Consider the following 19,449-nt stretch of genomic DNA (forward strand, 5'->3'; position numbering starts at 1 on the left):
ACAGTTATGCTAAAGACCATTCTAAATTGAGCAGAGTGGTAGTAAAGTAGATTCAAGACAATTTAGTTGCAGGAAGTTAGAAACTATCTTTAGATAATTTTCACATAATAAGGTGGCACTTGAATATGAATCCTAAAGACTTTTTCAAAGCACATGGCTCTTACTTTATCAAAACTGATTAATTTGACTACATCATCAACTGTGATTGATTGGCCTTTAAGAAATATGGATTTACTTGTGGTACAGTGCACCGTTACGTAATAAATAAATTCCTTAGTAGGTAGTCCATAAAAATCTTCTCCTTCTCCTCCTTCTTCTCCTCCTCCACTGACATGCTATTAAGGTAATACTTAGGTTTTAACTATTCTACATGTTGAATTCTTTTAGCATATGTTAGTTCTCCATTAAATTATTAGTAGCATTATCAATGTTATAACTTGCTGCAGGGAAGAAACTGAAAGCAAATGTGACTCTGATGGGGAGGAAGATGAGGAAGACATGGAACCCTGCCTAACAGGAACCAAAGTGAAAGTAAAATATGGTCGAGGAAAAACGCAGAAAATCTATGAAGCTAGTATTAAAAGCACTGAAATTGATGATGGAGAAGTTTTATACTTGGTACATTACTATGGATGGAATGTCAGGTAAGCAGAAAACGTATTTTCTTACTATTGAAATTTATTTCCATGGTTCAAAAAGATCAGTGTTGTGAAGAACCAAAGAAAATGGTATATATAAAACAAATGGTTACAGAGCATACCTTTTATCTGAATTTTCCAAGACTTTTAACATCTCCAGTGCTTTACTAGCTGTGTCAGTACTTCAGGCAATGGTCACCAAGATCCTATGTGTAGTTGAACAGGTTGGATTTATTGCTCATTTGCAGTGAGGGAGAACACAGTAAGGGATACCATGGGGCATTCATCAAGAGAGTGTTAGATGAATTCATGAAAGTCCAAGGCACCGCCTCTGGAAACAGCAGTAGCCCAGGATTTTATGGAAACATCCTGCAGACCATGGGCAGGGAGGCAGGCCTGAAGCTCCCAATGGTGCAGGTGGTTTGTCTATTACATTTATTCGAAATCATGCTCGTATCAGGGCACCGGGGTGGCTCAGTCAGTTAAGTGTCTTGACTTCGGCTTAGGTCATGATCTCACGGTTCATGGGTTGGAGTTCTGTGTCGAGCTGTGTGTTAACAACTCAGAGCCTGGAGCCTGCTTCGGATTCCGTGTCTCCCTCTCTCTCTGCCCCTCCTCCACTCAGACTCTGTCTCTTTCTCTCTCTCAAAAATGAATAAATGTTAAAATAAATAAATAAAATTTAAAAATAAAAATAAATCAAGCTTGTGTCAAGTATTATAATTCTAAGTTGATTAATTTAAAAATGTTAGGACTCAGATTTGAGCTTGTTAGATGATTTTAGGGAGGGTTTAAGGAAGTGGGTTTTGCTGTAGATTGGATGTGGTCAAGAAGTGGTGATTAATTGTGTGATTGGTTTTCTTAATAAATCTTATCTAGAAGAAGAGAAGACTAGACCAAGGTTAGTGTTGTAATTGATAAAGAAGCAGCCGTTAGTCACTCAAGATAAAAGGATGTTGGTCATTTTTGTGGGTTGGATAATATTCCTTTTTATCCTGTGTTTAGATACTATTATGAAGTGGTCTTGTTTTTGTCTTGATCTGTCATGGTCATGGGATAGACTTATCTGATGTTGATGTTCTGTGAAACTGTTGATGTTCAACAGGAGAACAACTGCATGTAGCTTTGAGTCCAGATCAGCTCTGTGGCTGATAGTACCAGGCCAGTTCCTCTACTCTTCTCTTTCCCCTTTGGAAAGTCTTATGCGTTTAATATCTCTGCTTGCCCTGTATTTGCTTGGAGCCAGAGTGCTTCAAGGTTTCCTTACATACTAGAAATGTGCTGTTATGTGTCAATTCCCTCACCTCTAAATCGGGTAAGATAAAGCACCTGCTTTATAGAATGTTGTGAGAAATAGTGCTTAACACCTGTATTAACATACAAAGTGCTTAGAACAGTGCCTGGCATACAGTAAGTACTCCATAAATGTTGACTGTTTTCTTTAGTGAGGGAGAGTTAGGTTTCTTTCATTTTGCATCATTTTAAGAATATGGGTTTAGGTGTGCCTGGGTGGCTCAGTTAGTTAAGCGTCCGAATCTTGATTTAGGCTCAGGTCATGATCTCATGATCGTGGGATCAAGCCCCACATCAGGCTCTGCGCTGGGCATGGAGCCTGCTTGGGATTCTGTCTCCCCCTCTTTGTTTCCAACATGCATTCTCTCTCTCTCTCTCTCTCTCTCTCTCTCTCTCTCTCTCTCTCAAATAACTTTAAGGAAAAAAAAAAGTATGGGTTTAATGAATAGCATATAAAACTTTAAAATTTCTCAGACTGGTCCCTATGTTCTTCACACTTGTGCCAGCACTAGAAAGAAACTTGTTTAAGTTTGTTTATATATTTTGAGAAGAGAAAGAGCGAGAGAGCATATGAGCACGAGCAGGGGGAGGCAGAGGGAAAGGGAGATAGAGACAGAATCCCAAGCAGGCTCTGCACTGGTAGCCTGGAGCCTGATGCGAGGCTTGAAATAATGAACTGAGAGATCATGACCTGCTCCAAAACCAAGAGTCGGATGCTTTACTGAGCCACCTAGGTGCCCCACAAACTTTAATTTTTAAAACATGCTTATTATTCAATATTTATAGTTGACATACATTGTCCTATTAGTTTCAGTTATACAACATGATTCACCAATTCTGTGCAAACTCTTTAGTGATCTTAGAGATCTGTTGTTTTGTATGCACATATTGAATTCGGGGAGAGGGGTACTATCTTGTCAGCTCTGAGTCACTGTCTTTGCAGTTGTAGCACATTATAGCCTTTGATTTTTCTCTGCTTCCATTCAGTTCCAGCCATCCACTCTTACTCTGTGTGGGTCTGCTCATCTTTCTAGAAAGTCCCCTTCCTATCCTTTACTCTCATCTTTTTAATATTTTACTATATGACTTTTCTCAAGTCATTTTACTTATTTTTAAAAATTTATTCATTTTTGAGAAACAGAGTGAGACTGAGCAGGGGAGGGGCAGAGAGAGAGGGAGACACAGAATCCGAAGCAGGCTCCAGGTTCTGAGCTGTCAACACAGAGCCTGACGCAGGGCTCGAACTCACAAACCGCAAGATCGTGACCTAAGCCAAAGTCAGACGCTTAACCAACTAAGCCACCCCGGCGCCCCAACAGTCATTTTATTATATGCTCACGTTCTTCCTCACTGGTTATCTTCCCAACTAGTTACCTAACTGGTTACTGCTATGGTTCATGGTTTTTCATTGTCCTTCTGTACTCCTCAAAGCTAGTATAATTGCGGTCTGCTGATGGAAACAGAGCCACTGTAGCTCCTAGAGAATCCAGTTGGGTTTCTAAAACAGGGTAGCATGTGCAATTGTGAGGGGAGTGCTGGTGTGTAGTTGAGAGATTCTGGGACCACCCTTGGTTGGCAGTATTAATACTGGAGTACCTACATGACATACTGTGGTGACCAGGCCATGTGGCCTCTAAATCAGAGGTGTACTCTAAATCAGACCTGTGCTTCTTAGTTGTGTGATAGGTCCCGTAAAAGTTTGAAACTGGGCAGTTACTCCTTTGCGCCTTGGACCAGATACATAAATAACCCTCTTATTGCATTTAGTAGACTGTCCTCGATTTTACTGTATGTCTGTCTTTTTTTTTTTTTTTTTTTAATTTTTTTTTTCAACGTTTTTTATTTATTTTTGGGACAGAGAGAGACAGAGCATGAACGGGGGAGGGGCAGAGAGAGAGGGAGACACAGAATCGGAAACAGGCTCCAGGCTCCGAGCCATCAGCCCAGAGCCCGACGCGGGGCTCGAACTCACAGACTGCGAGATCGTGACCTGGCTGAAGTCGGACGCTTAACTGACTGCGCCACCCAGGCGCCCCTGTATGTCTGTCTTTTACACCAGACTGCAAGCTGCATGACAGCAAGGGTCTTCTTCTTATTACTCTCTACAGTGTACACTGTAGACATGTGCCTGGCCAGACAGTGCCTGGCATGCTAGTAGGCCCTCAGTAAATGTCCAAGTGAGTGATTATTATGAAATAAGGTAAGAATAAAGCCTGGTAAAATGAATATATTGGGTTAGTCCAGGAGGAGATCGTTTTTTCAAACCATAGGGCAGGTAAGTCACGGTCTTATGTCAACCGATATGTGGATATTGGAACTGTGTCCTTCCTTCGCACAGCTCCATGGTAACTAGGTTACACAGTGAGGGTATGGTTTCCATTAACCTGGTGCAGTTCAAAGTAAGGACTGCTTATAGTGTTTTTTGCCTGAGTGTTCAGATTTTAGATTTTGATTAAGCTCTATAAATACCTATATACTTACATAATGTAAGAACTGGCATTTAGTTGTAGAAAGTTTAGTTTCTTGTTTGCCCTGATTAGTAATGTGGACTGTGTTGAAATTTAAAAGTGATGTCAATATTTTGGAAGAAGGTATAAGGGAAATGAGGAGTTTTCAATTTGAGCTAAGCAGAATAAAAACTTAAAGGAAATGAAAGATCTTGGGGCATCTGGGTGGCTCAGTGGGTTAAGCGTCTGACTTTGGCTCAGGTCGTGATCTCACAGCTCGTGAGTTTGAGCCCTGCATTGGGCTCTGTGCTGACAGCTCAGAGCCTGGAGCCTGCTTTGGATTCTATATCTCCCTCTCTTTCTGCCCCTCCCCTGCTTATGCTCTGTCTCTCTCAAAAACAAACATTTTAGAAAAATTTTTAATAAAAAAATGAAAGATCTCTAAAATTTTTCAGTCTTAGAGGTAACAGTTCAGAATAAAATTTTATTAGAAATATTAGCAACTATAGGGGCGCCTGGGTGGCTCAGTTGGTTGAGCATCCAACTTCGGCTCAGGTCATGATCTCGCAGTTCGTGAGTTCAAGCCCCGCGTCGGGCTCTGTGCTGACAGCTCAGAGCCTGGAGCCTGCTTCAGATTCTGTGTCTCCCTCTCTCTCTGTCCCTTCCCCGCTCATGCTCTGTCTCTGTCTCTGAGAAATGAATAAACATTAAAAAAAAAAAAATATTAGCAGCTATGTGGGATGCCTGGGTGGCTCAGTTGGTTAAGCATCCAACTTTGGCTCAGGTCATGATCTCACGGTTTGTGAGATCTAGCCCCACATCGGGCTCTGTGCTGACAGCTCAGAGCCTGGAGCCTGCTTCAGATTCTGTATGTCCCTCTCTCTCTGCCCCTCCCCTGTTCACACTCTGTCTCTCCCTCTCTCAAAAATAAACCTCAAAAGAAAAAAAACAATACTAGCAGCTATAGAGTTCTGGGAGGAAAAGAGAGCTGAAAAGGACTTCATAAATAAACCTGGAACTGATCATGTTACAAATGTGAATTCACTTCACTTATCTCTGCATTCATTATTTGGTCAATAGAATGAATGCCAGTGTAACATCAACTTATTCTGTTAAGCTCAGGTCTGTGGGAAACAAAAGCTCAGTACAGAAAATAAAAGCCGTTTAAACAGTCTTGAATCTGCATAGGTTTTTCTTGCTCATTTACCCTAAGAAATTTTCTTGCCTTTCCTGGTGGTGGCAGGTTTACAACGCACCTCGTACAGGCTGGTACTTGTTACCAATACACCAGCCCCTGTGCTCTTCATGTTTCTGCCAACAGTAGAACTGAACTCTTTAGTTTTCTCACTGCTGTTTCATTTGGTGCATACATTTCAAATAAGATATTACTGTGAAGTTTTATTTTTTTCTCTGTTTTAAGGTATGATGAATGGGTGAAGGCTGACAGGATAATCTGGCCTTTGGACAAAGGTGGACCAAAGAAAAAACAGAAGAAAAAAGCAAAAGTATGTATATAGAGTCATATCCTTTATGATAAGTATAGGTATTATTTATATTATACTGTGTTTTATAAATCTTGTTTTCTCATTGTAATAATCATCTTGATTTCTTTAAGGTAATTGTGATTTTCTCTCTGGTAACCCAGAAGCTAAAAAGTAAAAAATGTAAACACATTACCATATTGTTTAAGGAAAGATAAAAACCAGGGACTCCCTAGGAGACAGGCTTCAAACTCAAATGTCTCTAGGGGGTCTATAGTAAAAGGGTAAAACAGGATTGATGGTGACAAAAAAGAGGACACATTCCTTATCAAGAGAGGATGGAACTCACCACTCTTGTGGGATGCAGACTCAGGGTTGTCAGATTTTAGGATTTTTTTTGCAGACAACTGTCTTGAAAGCTAGTACTAGATAAATCTAAAACACATACCTGCTGGCTAGTTGTACTCAACATCCCTACCCTCAATTTTCAGCCTGTGCTGTAGAAATTCACCTAGGGTTTTGTCTGTTTGATGGTAGGTCTCTTTCTTGTCCTCAGGGAATAGTAATGAACAAGGAGGGGTGCTGAGTAGTTGTTCAGTTCTCTAATGCATGGACTCTGGCCTTCACCATGGGACTGCGGTGTTACAAACCATAGACTATCTTATTCATATAATTATAACTATGTTAGAAAACCACTTGTTTTTGGTTTTTCTATAAGCACGAACTAAGAGTTGACATATAAAATATATAACCTTTTTTGAGTTACGGTTTTCCTTGGAGAAGTAGAATGTCGGTAGAATGTTCATTTTTTTCTAAGGCATCGGCCCTTCTCATACGTTTTGTTGCTGTTACCCAGAATAAAGAAGACAGTGAAAAGGATGAAAAGAGGGATGAGGAGAGGCAGAAGTCAAAACGAGGACGACCTCCTTTAAAATCTACCCTTTCATCAAACATGCCATATGGTTTGTCTAAGACTCCAAACAGTGAAGGAAAATCAGGTACCAGAAGTGCTCGCAGCAGTATGCCAGACAGCTCACCTCTGTCAAATGGAATGGAAGGTGCTAATTTTGAGGATCGTTGATTTTTTAAAAAATCAATAATACAATAAAACTTTACTCGTGTGAGAGATTCATAGAAAGTCATCTAAGTTTTTAATCTCATATAATTTAAACTACAAAACTTGAGATAAATATTTTATTTAAAAAAAAATTTAACGTTTATTTATTTTTGAGACAGAGAGAGACAGAGCATGAACGGGGGAGGGTCAGAGAGAGAGGGAGACACAGAATCTGAAACAGGCTCCAGGCTCTGAGCTGTCAGCACAGAGCCCGACGCGGGGCTTGAACCCTCGGACCGTGAGATCATGACCTGAGCCGAAGTCGGACGCTTAACCGACTGAGCCATCCAGGCGCCCCTGAGATAAATATTTTAGTCTCTCATGTTTACTTATGACTGAGTGATGTCTTACTTTAATTGGAATACTTTTCTCGTCAGTATTGTAGGAGTATTCTATTTTGAAAGAAGATGGGTTGACAAGTCATGCATCCTACTGTGTGCTGCACTGTCCTTCAGAGCACGCACCAGTGTCTCCTACAATTCAGTGCTGTTCACGCAGGATATTTCAACAAAGCTGACACCAAGGTGTTCAAAGCGCACAAACTAACGTGGTATAGGCATGTTTTGTGATGAGTATAGGTGAACATACTTTATTTTGCTTTTAACTTTTTTCTCACCTTTGTATGTTTTCCCATGAAATTTAAAATGTTAAATCCTTGTCTCATCAAAACGTTTTCCTCCCTTCAAGAAAAAAGCTATTCTGAACTAGGACTGCCTTTAGTCCACATGGTGTTTGTGTGTAAATTAGAAAAGGGCTTGCTCCGTCCTCATCACTGCCATCTACTGGAAGCTTATCATAACACACAAATGCAAGATGTCCACCAAATGAAGCGTGTCTATTTGAGTTTGCCTTTTTGGACTTCTTTACAATAGGAGTACCATGTGGGCAGAATTTTTATATTTTACAGTTCCTGTACATTCTCACAGCCCTACTTTATTATTTTAAAAAATTCTCTAACTTAAAGAGAATGAGTTCTTTTGCAAGAAGGTAGCTTGCCTATACTTTTATGTCTTTAAATCAAAAGAATATTTAAACCTTTGGGAATTCAAACTGCTCATTTTGTACATCTCTTCTTTTCACAATTTTTAAAAATAGAATGTCATATTCCTTTCTAGAGACACAGAATGCCCATTACGTTTATTAATCAGTATCTATTAGACCTCAGATCAAACCACTTAATGTATTAACTTACTATCTCAGTACTAGTCCTTTGCATTTTCTGAGGATTTTTCATAGCCCAATTTCTGAGATTTTTTCATAGCCCAAACTAGCTCTTTTATAGACTTGAGATAGTAATATTTTCAGTGTAATGTGTTTTTACATGGAGTTAATTTTGCAACTTACCACCCCCTCCCATTTTTTGGCACAAATGTATGATTTATCAGGAATTTCTACAGGGAAGTATTCAGTGGTATATGATTTAGAATGGTAGAATTTTTATTCTAAAATTACATTGGTAATTAAGGCAGAAACCTTTGTAATACAGTAATATTTCCTCTTGCAGACTCTTGCTCATCTGATAGTGAAACAGAAGACCTTTTAGAAAAGAATTTGATGAATGAAGAACTTTCTCCTGATATTAAAGACCTAGAAAAAAATGAACACTTGAATGACGATAAACTAGATGAAGAAAATCCAAAGATTGCTGCACATATATTAAAAGAAAACGAAAGGACACAAATGCAGCCTTTAGAAACACTGAAGTTAGAAGTTGGAGAGAATGAACAAATAGTACAGATTTTTGGAAATAAAGTGGAACAAGGAGAAGAAGTTAAGAAAGAAGCTGAAAAATCTCCTAAAGGAAAGGGAAGACGAAGCAAGACAAAAGATCTTTCTTTAGAAATTATAAAGATTTCATCATTTAGCCAGGATGAAGCAGGAAGTGAATCTCATATAGAAGCTCAGAGTCTAGAATTTTCTTCACTAGACAGTAAAAATTTTTCCTCTAGTGCTGAAGATGAAATTGACCAGTGTGCAAAAGAAAAAAAGTTGAAACGGAAATTACTGGGACAATCATCACCAGAGAAAAAAACAAGAATCGAGAATGGAATGGAAATGACAAACAGCGTATCTCAAGAAAAGACCAGTGACTGTATTGCATCTGAGGGAATGAAAAACTTAAATTTTGAACAACATTTTGAAGTAGAAAATGAAGAAATGCCATCATTAATCGCAGAGTCCAACCAACGCAGTCAAGAATTGACTAGTGAAAAATTTGACAGTCCAGCTGAAGAAACTGTAAATACTCCACTAAAAGAAGAAGAGGATGCAATGCCTCTGATTGGGCCTGAGACCTTGGTTTGCCATGAAGTAGACTTGGATGATTTGGATGAGAAGGATAAGACCAGTATTGAAGATGTAGTAGTTGAAAACTCTGAGTCTAACTCTCTTGTTTCTATTCCACCTGCCCTACCTCCTGTTGTACAGCATCACTTTTCAGTAGCTTCACCACTTACTCTCAGTCAAGATGAGTCTCGAAGTATAAAAAGTGAGAGTGACATAACCATTGAAGTTGATAGCATTGCTGAAGAATCTCAAGAAGGTCTCTGTGAGAGGGAATCAGCAAATGGGTTTGAAGCCAGTGTTGCCTCTGGTACCTGTAGTATAATTGTTCAAGAAAGAGAGAACAGAGAGAAGGGTAAGAACTTTCTAGGGAGAACATCAGCCTTTACGTTCAGCCCCAAAATTAGTAAGTTAAGAGTTTTAGGAATTCTTGATGTGTAAAGTTCGCACCCTCCCTCCCTCCTATTCTTTCTTTCCTTTGTACGTCACATCCCCACTTTCCCTTCCCATGCCTTTAAAAAAAACGTACATCGAGAAATTCATGTGGAGTAGACAGGTGAATAATACAGCTGCTCTTGTGGCGGCGGTGGTGGCTCAAGCACAGAAGACCAACTGCAGCGGCCGGAATTATGGCAGGACAGGCATTTAGAAAGTTTCTTCCCCCTTTGACCGAGTTTTAGTTGAAAGGAGTACAGCCAGAACTGCAACTAATGGAGGCATTATGCTTCTGCAAAACTCTCAAGAAAAAGTATTGCAAGCAACAGTAGTAGCTGTTGGACTGGGCCCTAAAGGGAAAGGTGGAGAGATAACAAGCATTTAGCGTCAAAGGTGGAGGTAAAGTTCTTCTCTCAGAATATGGAGGCACTAGAGTAGGTCTAGATGATGAGGATTGTTTCTTAGAGAGGGTGACATTCTCAGAAAATATGCAGACCGAAATAAATTATTATTGAAATGGTATCATGTGAAGCTGCCCATTCCACTGAAATCTCTCATCCTGTAAATAATTTCCATGTCTTTTATAATAAACTAATGGTATCCAAAATATATGTATTTTTCAAGTCGTCTCTTCCCCCTTATTTCAGGTCAGAAAAGGCCAAATGATGGAAATAGTGGATTATTGGCAAAAAAGCAAAAGCGTACCCCAAAGCGAACAAGTGCTGTAGCCAAAAGTGAAAAGAATGGAACAGGTTGGTGCTTTCCACTGCTGGCTTTAGACAGCATAAATTTAGTTAATATTTTCAGCATTTTGTTGGCTTGATCATTTGTGTCAATTTAAAAATAAATTTGGTTTATTATGTTCTGAAAATAGCAATTTTCCCATTAGTTTTTGATCTGAAGGGGCTGATCAATTTTATTTGGAGCTGGAATAGCTGTGATTATTTTTTTTATGTTTACTTCGTTTGTATTTCTTATGTAAAGCAGTTTAATATTGAGGAATGTATTTGAGGATCTTGAATAATAGAAAAGTAATATTTGCTCTAGTGGTAAAAACAGATTAAGTTTACATTTCTGAATGGAATGGCTTACTTTAATCTAGAAAACCTGATTTCTAAATAGTATCATAGTATTTTTAAAATGGGGGATAATGAAATTCATGTGGAAATAAATGAAGAAATTAACAAATCAGTATGAATCAACAGATTACATGAGAAAGATTTTTGTACCATAAGGAATAAAAACTGTCATAGAATATAATAGAAATAAACATGGTTGATTTTGACAAATTAAAGTTTTATCTCTAAAATAAGCCTTCATACAAGTCTGAAAGGAAAATTCCAGGTTATAGTAGATACATATTCCACAGAAGGAGCATATAATTTTATACAAGATCAAAGGCATTTCAAAGGAAAATTTCTGAACCATAGCCACCTGTGGCTGGACAATACAGATGTAGAGAGAAAGAGCGATGGGAAATGAGAAGAGAGAGGCAGTAGGAATTACCAAGGGCAACTGAATAACATCATTGTGCCTGGCAGATATCACGTTTGTCACATAAAGTGAACCCCACCAGTAATGGGACAAGAGGAAATCATGTACTACCTGGCAGGATACAAGAAGAACACAGCTGCACCTCTGTGACATTCCTGTCAAAGATGCATAACCTGAATGTAATCATGAGGAACCATCAACAAATTCAAACTGAAGGGTATTCTGTAAAATAACTGGTCTGCAATTTGAGAAATTGTCAAGGTCATGAAAGTCAAAGAGGAACTGTTCCAGATGAAAGGAGACTTAGGAGACATGACAATTAAGTGCAGCATATAATTCTCACCTGGATCCTATTGTTACAAAAGACATTACCAGGTCAAGTAGAGAAACTTGTATGGGATAGGAAGATTGGATGATGAAAATAGATTTGTGTTCATTTCATGATTTTGATGGTTGTATTGTGGTTCTATAAGAGTGTGGTGGTTTTAAAAACAGATCTACAAATTTACTGATAGTCCCCTCTTCAAGAGGCAAAGCCTGATTCCCTTCCCTTGCATGTGGGCTGAATTTAGTGACTCACTTCTAACAAATGAAGTGATAGAGTAGGACTTCAGAGAACAGGTCATGAAAGGCACTCCAGATTCCTCCTTGCTCTCCCTTGGATCACTTGCTCTGGGGAAGGTTGGCTGACAAGTCATGACGGCACAGCAGGTATAGAGAGGTCCACATGGTGAGGAACTGAGCTTATCCTGCCAACAGCCAGCAAGGAACTGAGGCCTCCCGCCAGTAGTAGCCATGCGAGTGAACCGTCTTGGAAGCATATCCTTCAGCTCTAGTCAAGTCTACAGAGACCACAGCCTCAGCTAAAAGCTTGACTGCCACATCACAAGAATTACCTGAACCAGATCACTCAACCAAGCTGCTCCCAGATTCCAACACTCAGAAATATGACATATAAACTGCTAAGTTGGGGACCAGTTTGCAGATAACACGAGGAGAATGCTCTTGTTTATAAGAAATAAACACCAAATACTCAAGTGTGGCAGGGCAACTTAACCTTCAAATGGGTCAGAAAAACATTTTTTGGTAACTGTTCTTACAGCTTTTTTCTAAGTTTGAAGATTGTCTCAAAATAAAAAGTAAAAAGGATTAAAAAGGAAGAAAGGAGATCATCAGTTTTACTTTTGGGAAAGAATATCTGGCTTAATCTTTGGCAAGAAGAAATGAACTAAAGAGATGGGAAGTGAAATCATTAGGACTCAGTCATTATTAGTTACATATGAGGGACTGGCTAATGGACACATGGGATAGAGGAGTAGCAGCAGGCTGTTGGAAGAGTAAGTAATTCAGGGAATGTTGGGTTAGAGATACCCAGTATTAGGGAAATAGGAGCTTCGAAGAGTCTGTTTTTAGAAGATGGTTGTGTAAAGGGATTGTAAGAAGATGCGATTCCTGTGGAAGAGATGTAAAAAGAGAAAAAGGACCAACAGAATTATGTGAGATATCTGTATGGGCACTGATCTGAGACAAATGCAAATCAGTAAATGCCGGTGGGTTTGAATAAAAAAGTTTCAAATGCTATTGGATATGCAATAAGATTAAATACATTGATTGGATTTGTTGAGTTGTAAATGTTGGGACCCTAACAAGAGCACAGGAATGTGATTAGAAGATGTGGAAATCAGGATAACAAAGTTTCTTTCAAGAAATTTTACTTTAAAAGAGAAGGAAAGAGGTGCCAGCTAAAAGGGGAAGTTTTCTTTTTCCCTCCTCTAAGAGTGGGAAAGATATAAGCATGTTGGTAGACTCTGGGAAAAGAAGTTGAAGCTAAAAGAAGATGGATAATTGATGTTGAGATATTCCAGGGGAGCTGGGAGTGGATGGTTTTAAGAGTACAGCTGAAGAGAGTAGTCTTCAGAAACACTCTCTTTTTGACCCCCCCCCCCCCAAAAAAAAAAGTCAATAAAGACAGATACAGATAGAGGAGAGGCTGGGAAATTGAGTGGGTAACCCTCAACCTTGCCTTGTCAGAAGGCAAGGTTGGCTTTTGAGAGAGAGTAGGGTGGAAGTAGGATATAGAAGATGGGGGGGGGGGGGGAGGAAGGAAACAATTCTAATTTATGATGAAGTGAAGAGCAAAAGCATCTCTAAGTACAAATTTGGTGAGGAGGGATAGAATTGCAAACAATTATGCAATTCATATGTATGCAAACATATATATGTTAAAGGATGTGTATACATCAGGTGTTTCTGTCCTTCAGTTATGCAGTTTGGGTTGTTTTTGGTTTTAAACATAAATGGGGCAATACTACACATATTGTTTCATAACTTTGAGTTTTCATTTAATAATATATATTGGATATTTTGCCATTTTTGTTCTTATAAACTTTAGCTAATTCTTTTTAACCGCTTTAGCAAAGTATTCAGTAGTATATTTGACCCTTGAACAACACAAGTTTAAATTGTGCAGGTCCACTTATAAACAGATTTTTTACACTACTGTAAATGTATTTTCCTTGTGATTTTCTAACTTTTTTTCTGTAGATTAATTTGTTATAAGAGTACAGTATATAATGTTGTATATAACATACCAGTGTGTGTTACTCAACTTTGTTATCAGTAAGGCTTCTGGCCAACAGCATGCTATTATTAGTAAATAGGTTTTGGAGGGGTCAAAAGTAATTGTAGATTTTTGACTGCGTGGGGGTCGGTGCCTCTAACCCCGACGTTGTTCAGTGATCAGCCGTGTATAATTTTTAACCATTTTCCTACTGGTGGGCATTTAGATGCCCATTTCTTTGCTATTAAGAAATTTGTGCGTTTGTGGGGCACCTGGGTGGCTCAGTCGGTTAAGCACCAGACTTTGGCTCAGGTCATGATCTCACGGTTCGTGGGTTCAGGCCCTGCGTTGGGCTCTGTGCTGACACCTCAGAGCCTGGAGCCTGCTTCGGTTTCTGTGTCTCCCTCTCTCTCTGCCCCTCCCCCGCTCACGCTCTTTATTTTTCTCAAAAATAAATACACATTAAAAAAAGAAATTTGTGCATTTGTACACTTATTTCTGTAGGATATTACAAAAATGCAATTGCTGGGTCTGCTGCATTTTGATATTTGAGATTTTTATCATTTATAATCTCTGAATCCATTTTTTCTTATTATAGGACAAAGCAGTGATAGTGAAGATCTTCCTGTCCTGGACAATTCAAGTAAATGTACACCAGTAAAGCATCTTAGTGTGTCTAAGCCACAGAAGCTTGCACGATCTCCTGCAAGGATTTCCCCTCACATCAAAGATGGAGAAAAAGATAAACACAGGGATAAACATCCAAATTCATCCCCTAGAACATATAAATGGAGCTTTCAACTCAGTAAGAAGCTTTAGAAAACCTGAATGTATATTGTAAAGTGGTACTTACCTTAAAATGTCAAAATGAGAAAGAATGATTACCAAATTCATTTATGTAGGTTTCCAAATGTTGCCTTATCAGTAATTACCACTTAAATATAAATCTGTATCTTTTCATGATACTAACCTGATAAATACTAACCTGAAAGATCTCCAGTTACAAAATAAGATGGTGATTTGTATATATCATTGAAACTGAAATACCCTTTCTAGTATTGGTAATTGCAAATAACTAATAAATGAAAAAACCATCTATACAAAGAAACAATTTAGATAAATATAATTATAGATCACAGTTGCTGTGTGTTGATGTTTTCTTGTTATTTGCTGATCATTTAAGTAATACATCATTAAGTAATATACATTTAGTACAAGAAATTTGAGTTATATGCAGAAATCTTACTCATGAATGTAATTAGTGTCATACTTGTTTATAGAGCCTTATTTAGCTATTAATATGTAAAAGTTTTCATAAATTAAAGCTTTTGAGGATTTATAAGTTGGAGTTTTGATGGAACTGCCATATTCTTTTAAGTAATTTTTTTAAACCAAATTAACTTTTTTTCCCTTTTAGATGAATTAGATAATATGAACAGTACAGAGAGAATCTCTTTTCTCCAAGAAAAATTACAAGAAATAAGAAAATATTACATGTCTTTGAAATCCGAAGTGGCAACCATAGACAGGAGGAGAAAAAGATTAAAAAAGAAAGACAGAGAAGGTAATTTGATTGTAATTTTTCTTCCTTCTATTTTTCAAATATATATATCCTATCATTTTTGAAGATTTAGGTTAGTCTTTGAATATATATAGTACACATTGTTGTTTTTAGATTCCTTATGCTGTCTTTGTGCTATTGTTGAAATGAGTGAGTCAACAACTGAATTAATCAGGATGAGATTCTTGAAAAGGACTATGAACTGTTTTACAAAATGTGTGATTTTAGTAAATGTGATGGGTTCTTAAGAAGAGTTACTCCCTCTGAAATTCAGTCTTTGCTCAACATACATTTATTGGCTACCTATTAACAGGCACTATATCTGTTATTATGAGGTTCACCAAAATTAAAGGACATGTGATCTTATCTTCAAAGAGATTATTTTGTTGGGATCATAAATTATTTCCTAAGCAGCTCAACAACATTCATTGAAACAGTTCAGCTCAACAACATTAATGCATACACACTATGTGCTAGGCCCTCTTCCAGGTGGTAAGTACAGAGATGAATGAAATACGGACCTTGATCTCAAAAGATCTTAACTTCTAGTGGGAGAGTGTGTGAGGAGGGCCCCAAGAGTGATACTACTTGGTGGGAGGAGAGATTAGTTTGGATTAATCTTGGAGAGAGAGTAATGCCTGGCCTATACCTTAAAACTGCACAGAATTATAGCTAAACATTGGTATATTCACATCAGATCCATCCCCAAGCCCCACTATAAAATAAGAGTAAAGAAAAGCCCTTTACCCACAAGAACAAGATAAGGGGGCAGCAGACCACAGTAGACAAGACATATCAACAGCTTAACTCTTACAAGCTGAGAAGCAGACAGACAGCTGTAACTGTCCTAGCAGAGTGCAAAAACCTAAGCTTGTTTATCCTTGCATTAGGACAAAACAAGAAGCAAGCCAGTCTATATCATATCACCCCAGAAAGCAGGGATATATGTGAGATTAAAAATGATTGGTTGAAAGTGGAAGGAGAAATTGGATTCTTTCGTCCCATGCTGTGAAACAAACTACCCTTTTCTGCAGCTTTAGCAGAAAAATAAGAAATTAACTTATTGGAGGGAGAGGGGAATGAATAGGCTTGTAGACTTCAGGTACACCAGTCTTAGCTGAAGGTGAGGGTTAAGTGCAAAACCAGAAATAAGGAGCTTGAGCAGAAGTATACAATACTGAATGATGAGATTCCTATCCCTTTTCCAACTGTAACTCTTATCCTTTTGGCTTCCTGAAAGCTGACAACTAAGCTTATGCTCATTCTTGGGTGGAGGCTGAAGAATTCCTCTGGAGAAGCTGCTCAACCCAAGAGGAATGACTAACACAGATACCAACATTTGGAGGTTCCTGAACCAAAAAGCAAGATCCTTGCCAATCAGTACATGTATACTGCCCATCACTGAAAAGCTCTGCATACTTGTGCACAGCTTCCAGTTGGCTTTTTGATATCCTCCTTTTAAATATGGAAGCCACGAGAACAGATAGGAAGGCTTCTACATAAAGGTAGAAACCAAAGTAGAAAATGAGAGTAAAAAAAGGACCTTGGAAAAAACAATGTCCCATCCAGAACATCAAACTATAGCTAGACACAGACGCAGGAAAGGTATTGCAGTCTTGAAACGAAAATATGATACTAGTAATACAATTCAGGGACCAAGAAGGATCTCTCAAAAATTAAAAATATGATAGGAATTTAAAAAATGTAATAATAGAAGAGAGAGCAAAGCTAAAGAAATTCCAGTAGATGGTCAAAAAGACAATAGGAGAAAAGAACTAAGAGAAGTATAGGATCTGGCCAAGAGATACACCTTCTGAATCACAGAATTCCTAGAAAAAGCACTGAGTAAACATAGGACACTGTCATCAAAGAACTATTATAAGAAAAATTTCCAGAAATAAAGGATATGAATTAGGAGATTGAAATAATTCACTGTAATCTCTCTAAAGAATGGGGGAGAAAAATCACACCAAAGCACATTGTGAAATTTCAGAATCCTATGTGTAACAAGAAGATCCTAAAATTTTATCATATAAAGGCATATCTAGGGGCACCTGGGTGGCTCAGTTGGTTGAGTGACCCACTCTTGATTTCCGCTCAGGTCATGATTGTGACATGGTGGGATCGAGTCCCAAGTTGGGCTCTGTGCTGAGCATGGAGCCTGCTTAAGATGGTCTCTCCCTCTGGCTCTCTCTCTCTCTCTCCTTCTGCCCCTCCCCTGTGTTCGTGCGTGTGCTCTCTCAAATAAATAAAATTAAAATAAAATATCTAAAAAAAGGGTCTCAGAACAGCATCAGGTTTCTCGTGTCAGATTTCTCAATGGTAGCACTAGAAACTAGAAGCCAAACTAGAAACTAGAAAGCTAAGAAGACAACATGAGATCCAGCAAACAAGGAATCCTACCTAGGAAAACAGGCAAATACCAAGGTGATGAGTGAAAGCTATAGAATGACCACTGCAGAGCAGGCTTAGAGAGCCAACTATTCCAGAAGTAGGATGTACACGAGGGGAGGGCTTTGGGAAGGTGGTCTCTTACAAAAAGGTAAATTACCCGACAGGCTTGCCCATATTGAGAGTTTTCTGCCAATGCAGAGACTCCGGGGATGTATTTCTGAGAAGATGAGTTGTATTATATGTGGTCTTGAATCCAGTCCAAGTCCAGCAATCTTTACTCCTAGAAGTAAGACGGAGCTAATGGAAGGAGATCAGGGTTTCCACGTTTGTCCTTTTCTTTAAAGACTGTAAATAGCAGGCAGTCTTTACAGAACTTCTAAACACAAAAAGAAAAGCAAATTAACAAATTGAAATTTCTTCAGAGCTGACCTGCTTTAAATTTCCTAAAGGTGATAGGAGTTTCACACAACTAAAAAAAGATTCTTTCATTACAGTCTTCCCTTTTTTGTTTTCTTAGTTTTTTTTTAGTGTGAAGTGAGTTATTAAAGTGAGACATTGAGTGACTTCTGGCATATTAGAATTTATAATAACAAGTTACATGTCACAGTGATAGTACATGTATACACTGAGAGAGATCTACTTAAACAAAAATTTTTAATTTTAATTTTTAATTTTCCTAAATTCTTATTTAGGAACAATTAGGCAGATTGGCAGGAGATAGGAAAGGGTTGCCAAGAAAGAGAAGATAAAGTACATAAAAAAATGGCAAAGTACCAAATGCACAGAGTGGTGACCCTTAACCTGTGTTATTTCCTCCTAGAGAGTTACGTTAAAGTCACGTGAAGACTTTTTTCTAATCACACAACTACACTTCCATCCCGATGCTTATGATTCTGATACCTGACCTAGATAACTACTGTCGCCTGTGGGAATGTCGTGTCCATTAGGTCTGTCGGGCAGGATAAGGATAGGAAGCCAGTGGTTAGCTGGTTACAGGAAGTTCTGTGAGATGTTATTCCTTTAGCACCATTTAAGGGGACTGGTTGAAATGAATGGTAAATATATTTCTAATTTGCCAGTGGCTAGGTATCTTTGATCGTTTTGGGTCTAATGTAGTTGTTTGGCTTCCGCAGTGTCTCATGCAGGAGCCTCCATGTCATCTGCTTCGTCAGACACTGGAATGAGCCCATCGTCATCATCTCCCCCACAAAATGTGCTTGCTGTAGAATGCAGGTGATGAACGCTTTCTCTGCCTTCCCAGCAGTTTGCTGCCATGGACATAAATCCCAAAACCCTGAAATACAACCACAGAAAGCACTCAACTGGTTTGACATTGCTAAGTATATCCTGTATACTTTTCCAGGCTGGATTGTATCTATTCCCTCTCTTTTCTTTTCTTTTCTGTTGCAAACAATAAGCTGATTAATAACTGAAGGTTAGGCAGCCTGCCATATTTGTCATAATTTTTCCTAATTTTTCATTTTTTGTGAAGATAGAAAAAGGGCACTTAGCAAATTTGAATTTGTATAATAAAGCTTTCAAACGTTATAGAAATCATAGACAAGCAAGTGCACATGATAAACATCAAAATATTATCCAGCTGAATAGTGACTGCTGCACTTTCACTAAGATGTATTTGAACACTTGGTGAGTAGGGGGTTTATGTTGTGTTTTTTTTTAATTATTGTTGCTGTTGTTTTTTTATTTTTGTGGAAGCACTTGCTATTTAGAACTGCCAAAGTATAT

The 19,449-nt window shown here is 38.3% G+C and overlaps 1 protein-coding gene and 1 pseudogene across 3 annotated transcripts in view; both read left to right on the forward strand.

The window, feature by feature from the left end:
• Positions 1 to 19,070, forward strand: part of ARID4A (AT-rich interaction domain 4A) — a 63,452-nt gene extending 44,382 nt beyond the window's left edge. For 2 of the 3 annotated variants that reach the window (XM_015543400.2, XM_042989796.1), the window contains 8 exons: positions 447 to 644; positions 5,799 to 5,883; positions 6,716 to 6,917; positions 8,481 to 9,614; positions 10,342 to 10,446; positions 14,347 to 14,553; positions 15,166 to 15,312; positions 18,837 to 19,070. In XM_015543400.2, the coding sequence (XP_015398886.2) occupies positions 447 to 644; positions 5,799 to 5,883; positions 6,716 to 6,917; positions 8,481 to 9,614; positions 10,342 to 10,446; positions 14,347 to 14,553; positions 15,166 to 15,312; positions 18,837 to 18,940 (2,182 nt within the window). In that variant the 3' untranslated portion in view covers positions 18,941 to 19,070. The remainder of the gene's footprint in view (positions 1 to 446; positions 645 to 5,798; positions 5,884 to 6,715; positions 6,918 to 8,480; positions 9,615 to 10,341; positions 10,447 to 14,346; positions 14,554 to 15,165; positions 15,313 to 18,836) is intronic. The other variant, XM_007095239.3, reaches the window with a different exon arrangement.
• LOC122239621 lies at positions 9,889 to 10,335 on the forward strand (annotated as a pseudogene).
• Positions 19,071 to 19,449: the final 379 nt, after the last annotated feature.

The sequence above is a fragment of the Panthera tigris genome, chromosome B3 (assembly GCF_018350195.1).
Source record: "Panthera tigris isolate Pti1 chromosome B3, P.tigris_Pti1_mat1.1, whole genome shotgun sequence".
Taxonomy (NCBI): Eukaryota; Metazoa; Chordata; class Mammalia; order Carnivora; family Felidae; genus Panthera; species Panthera tigris.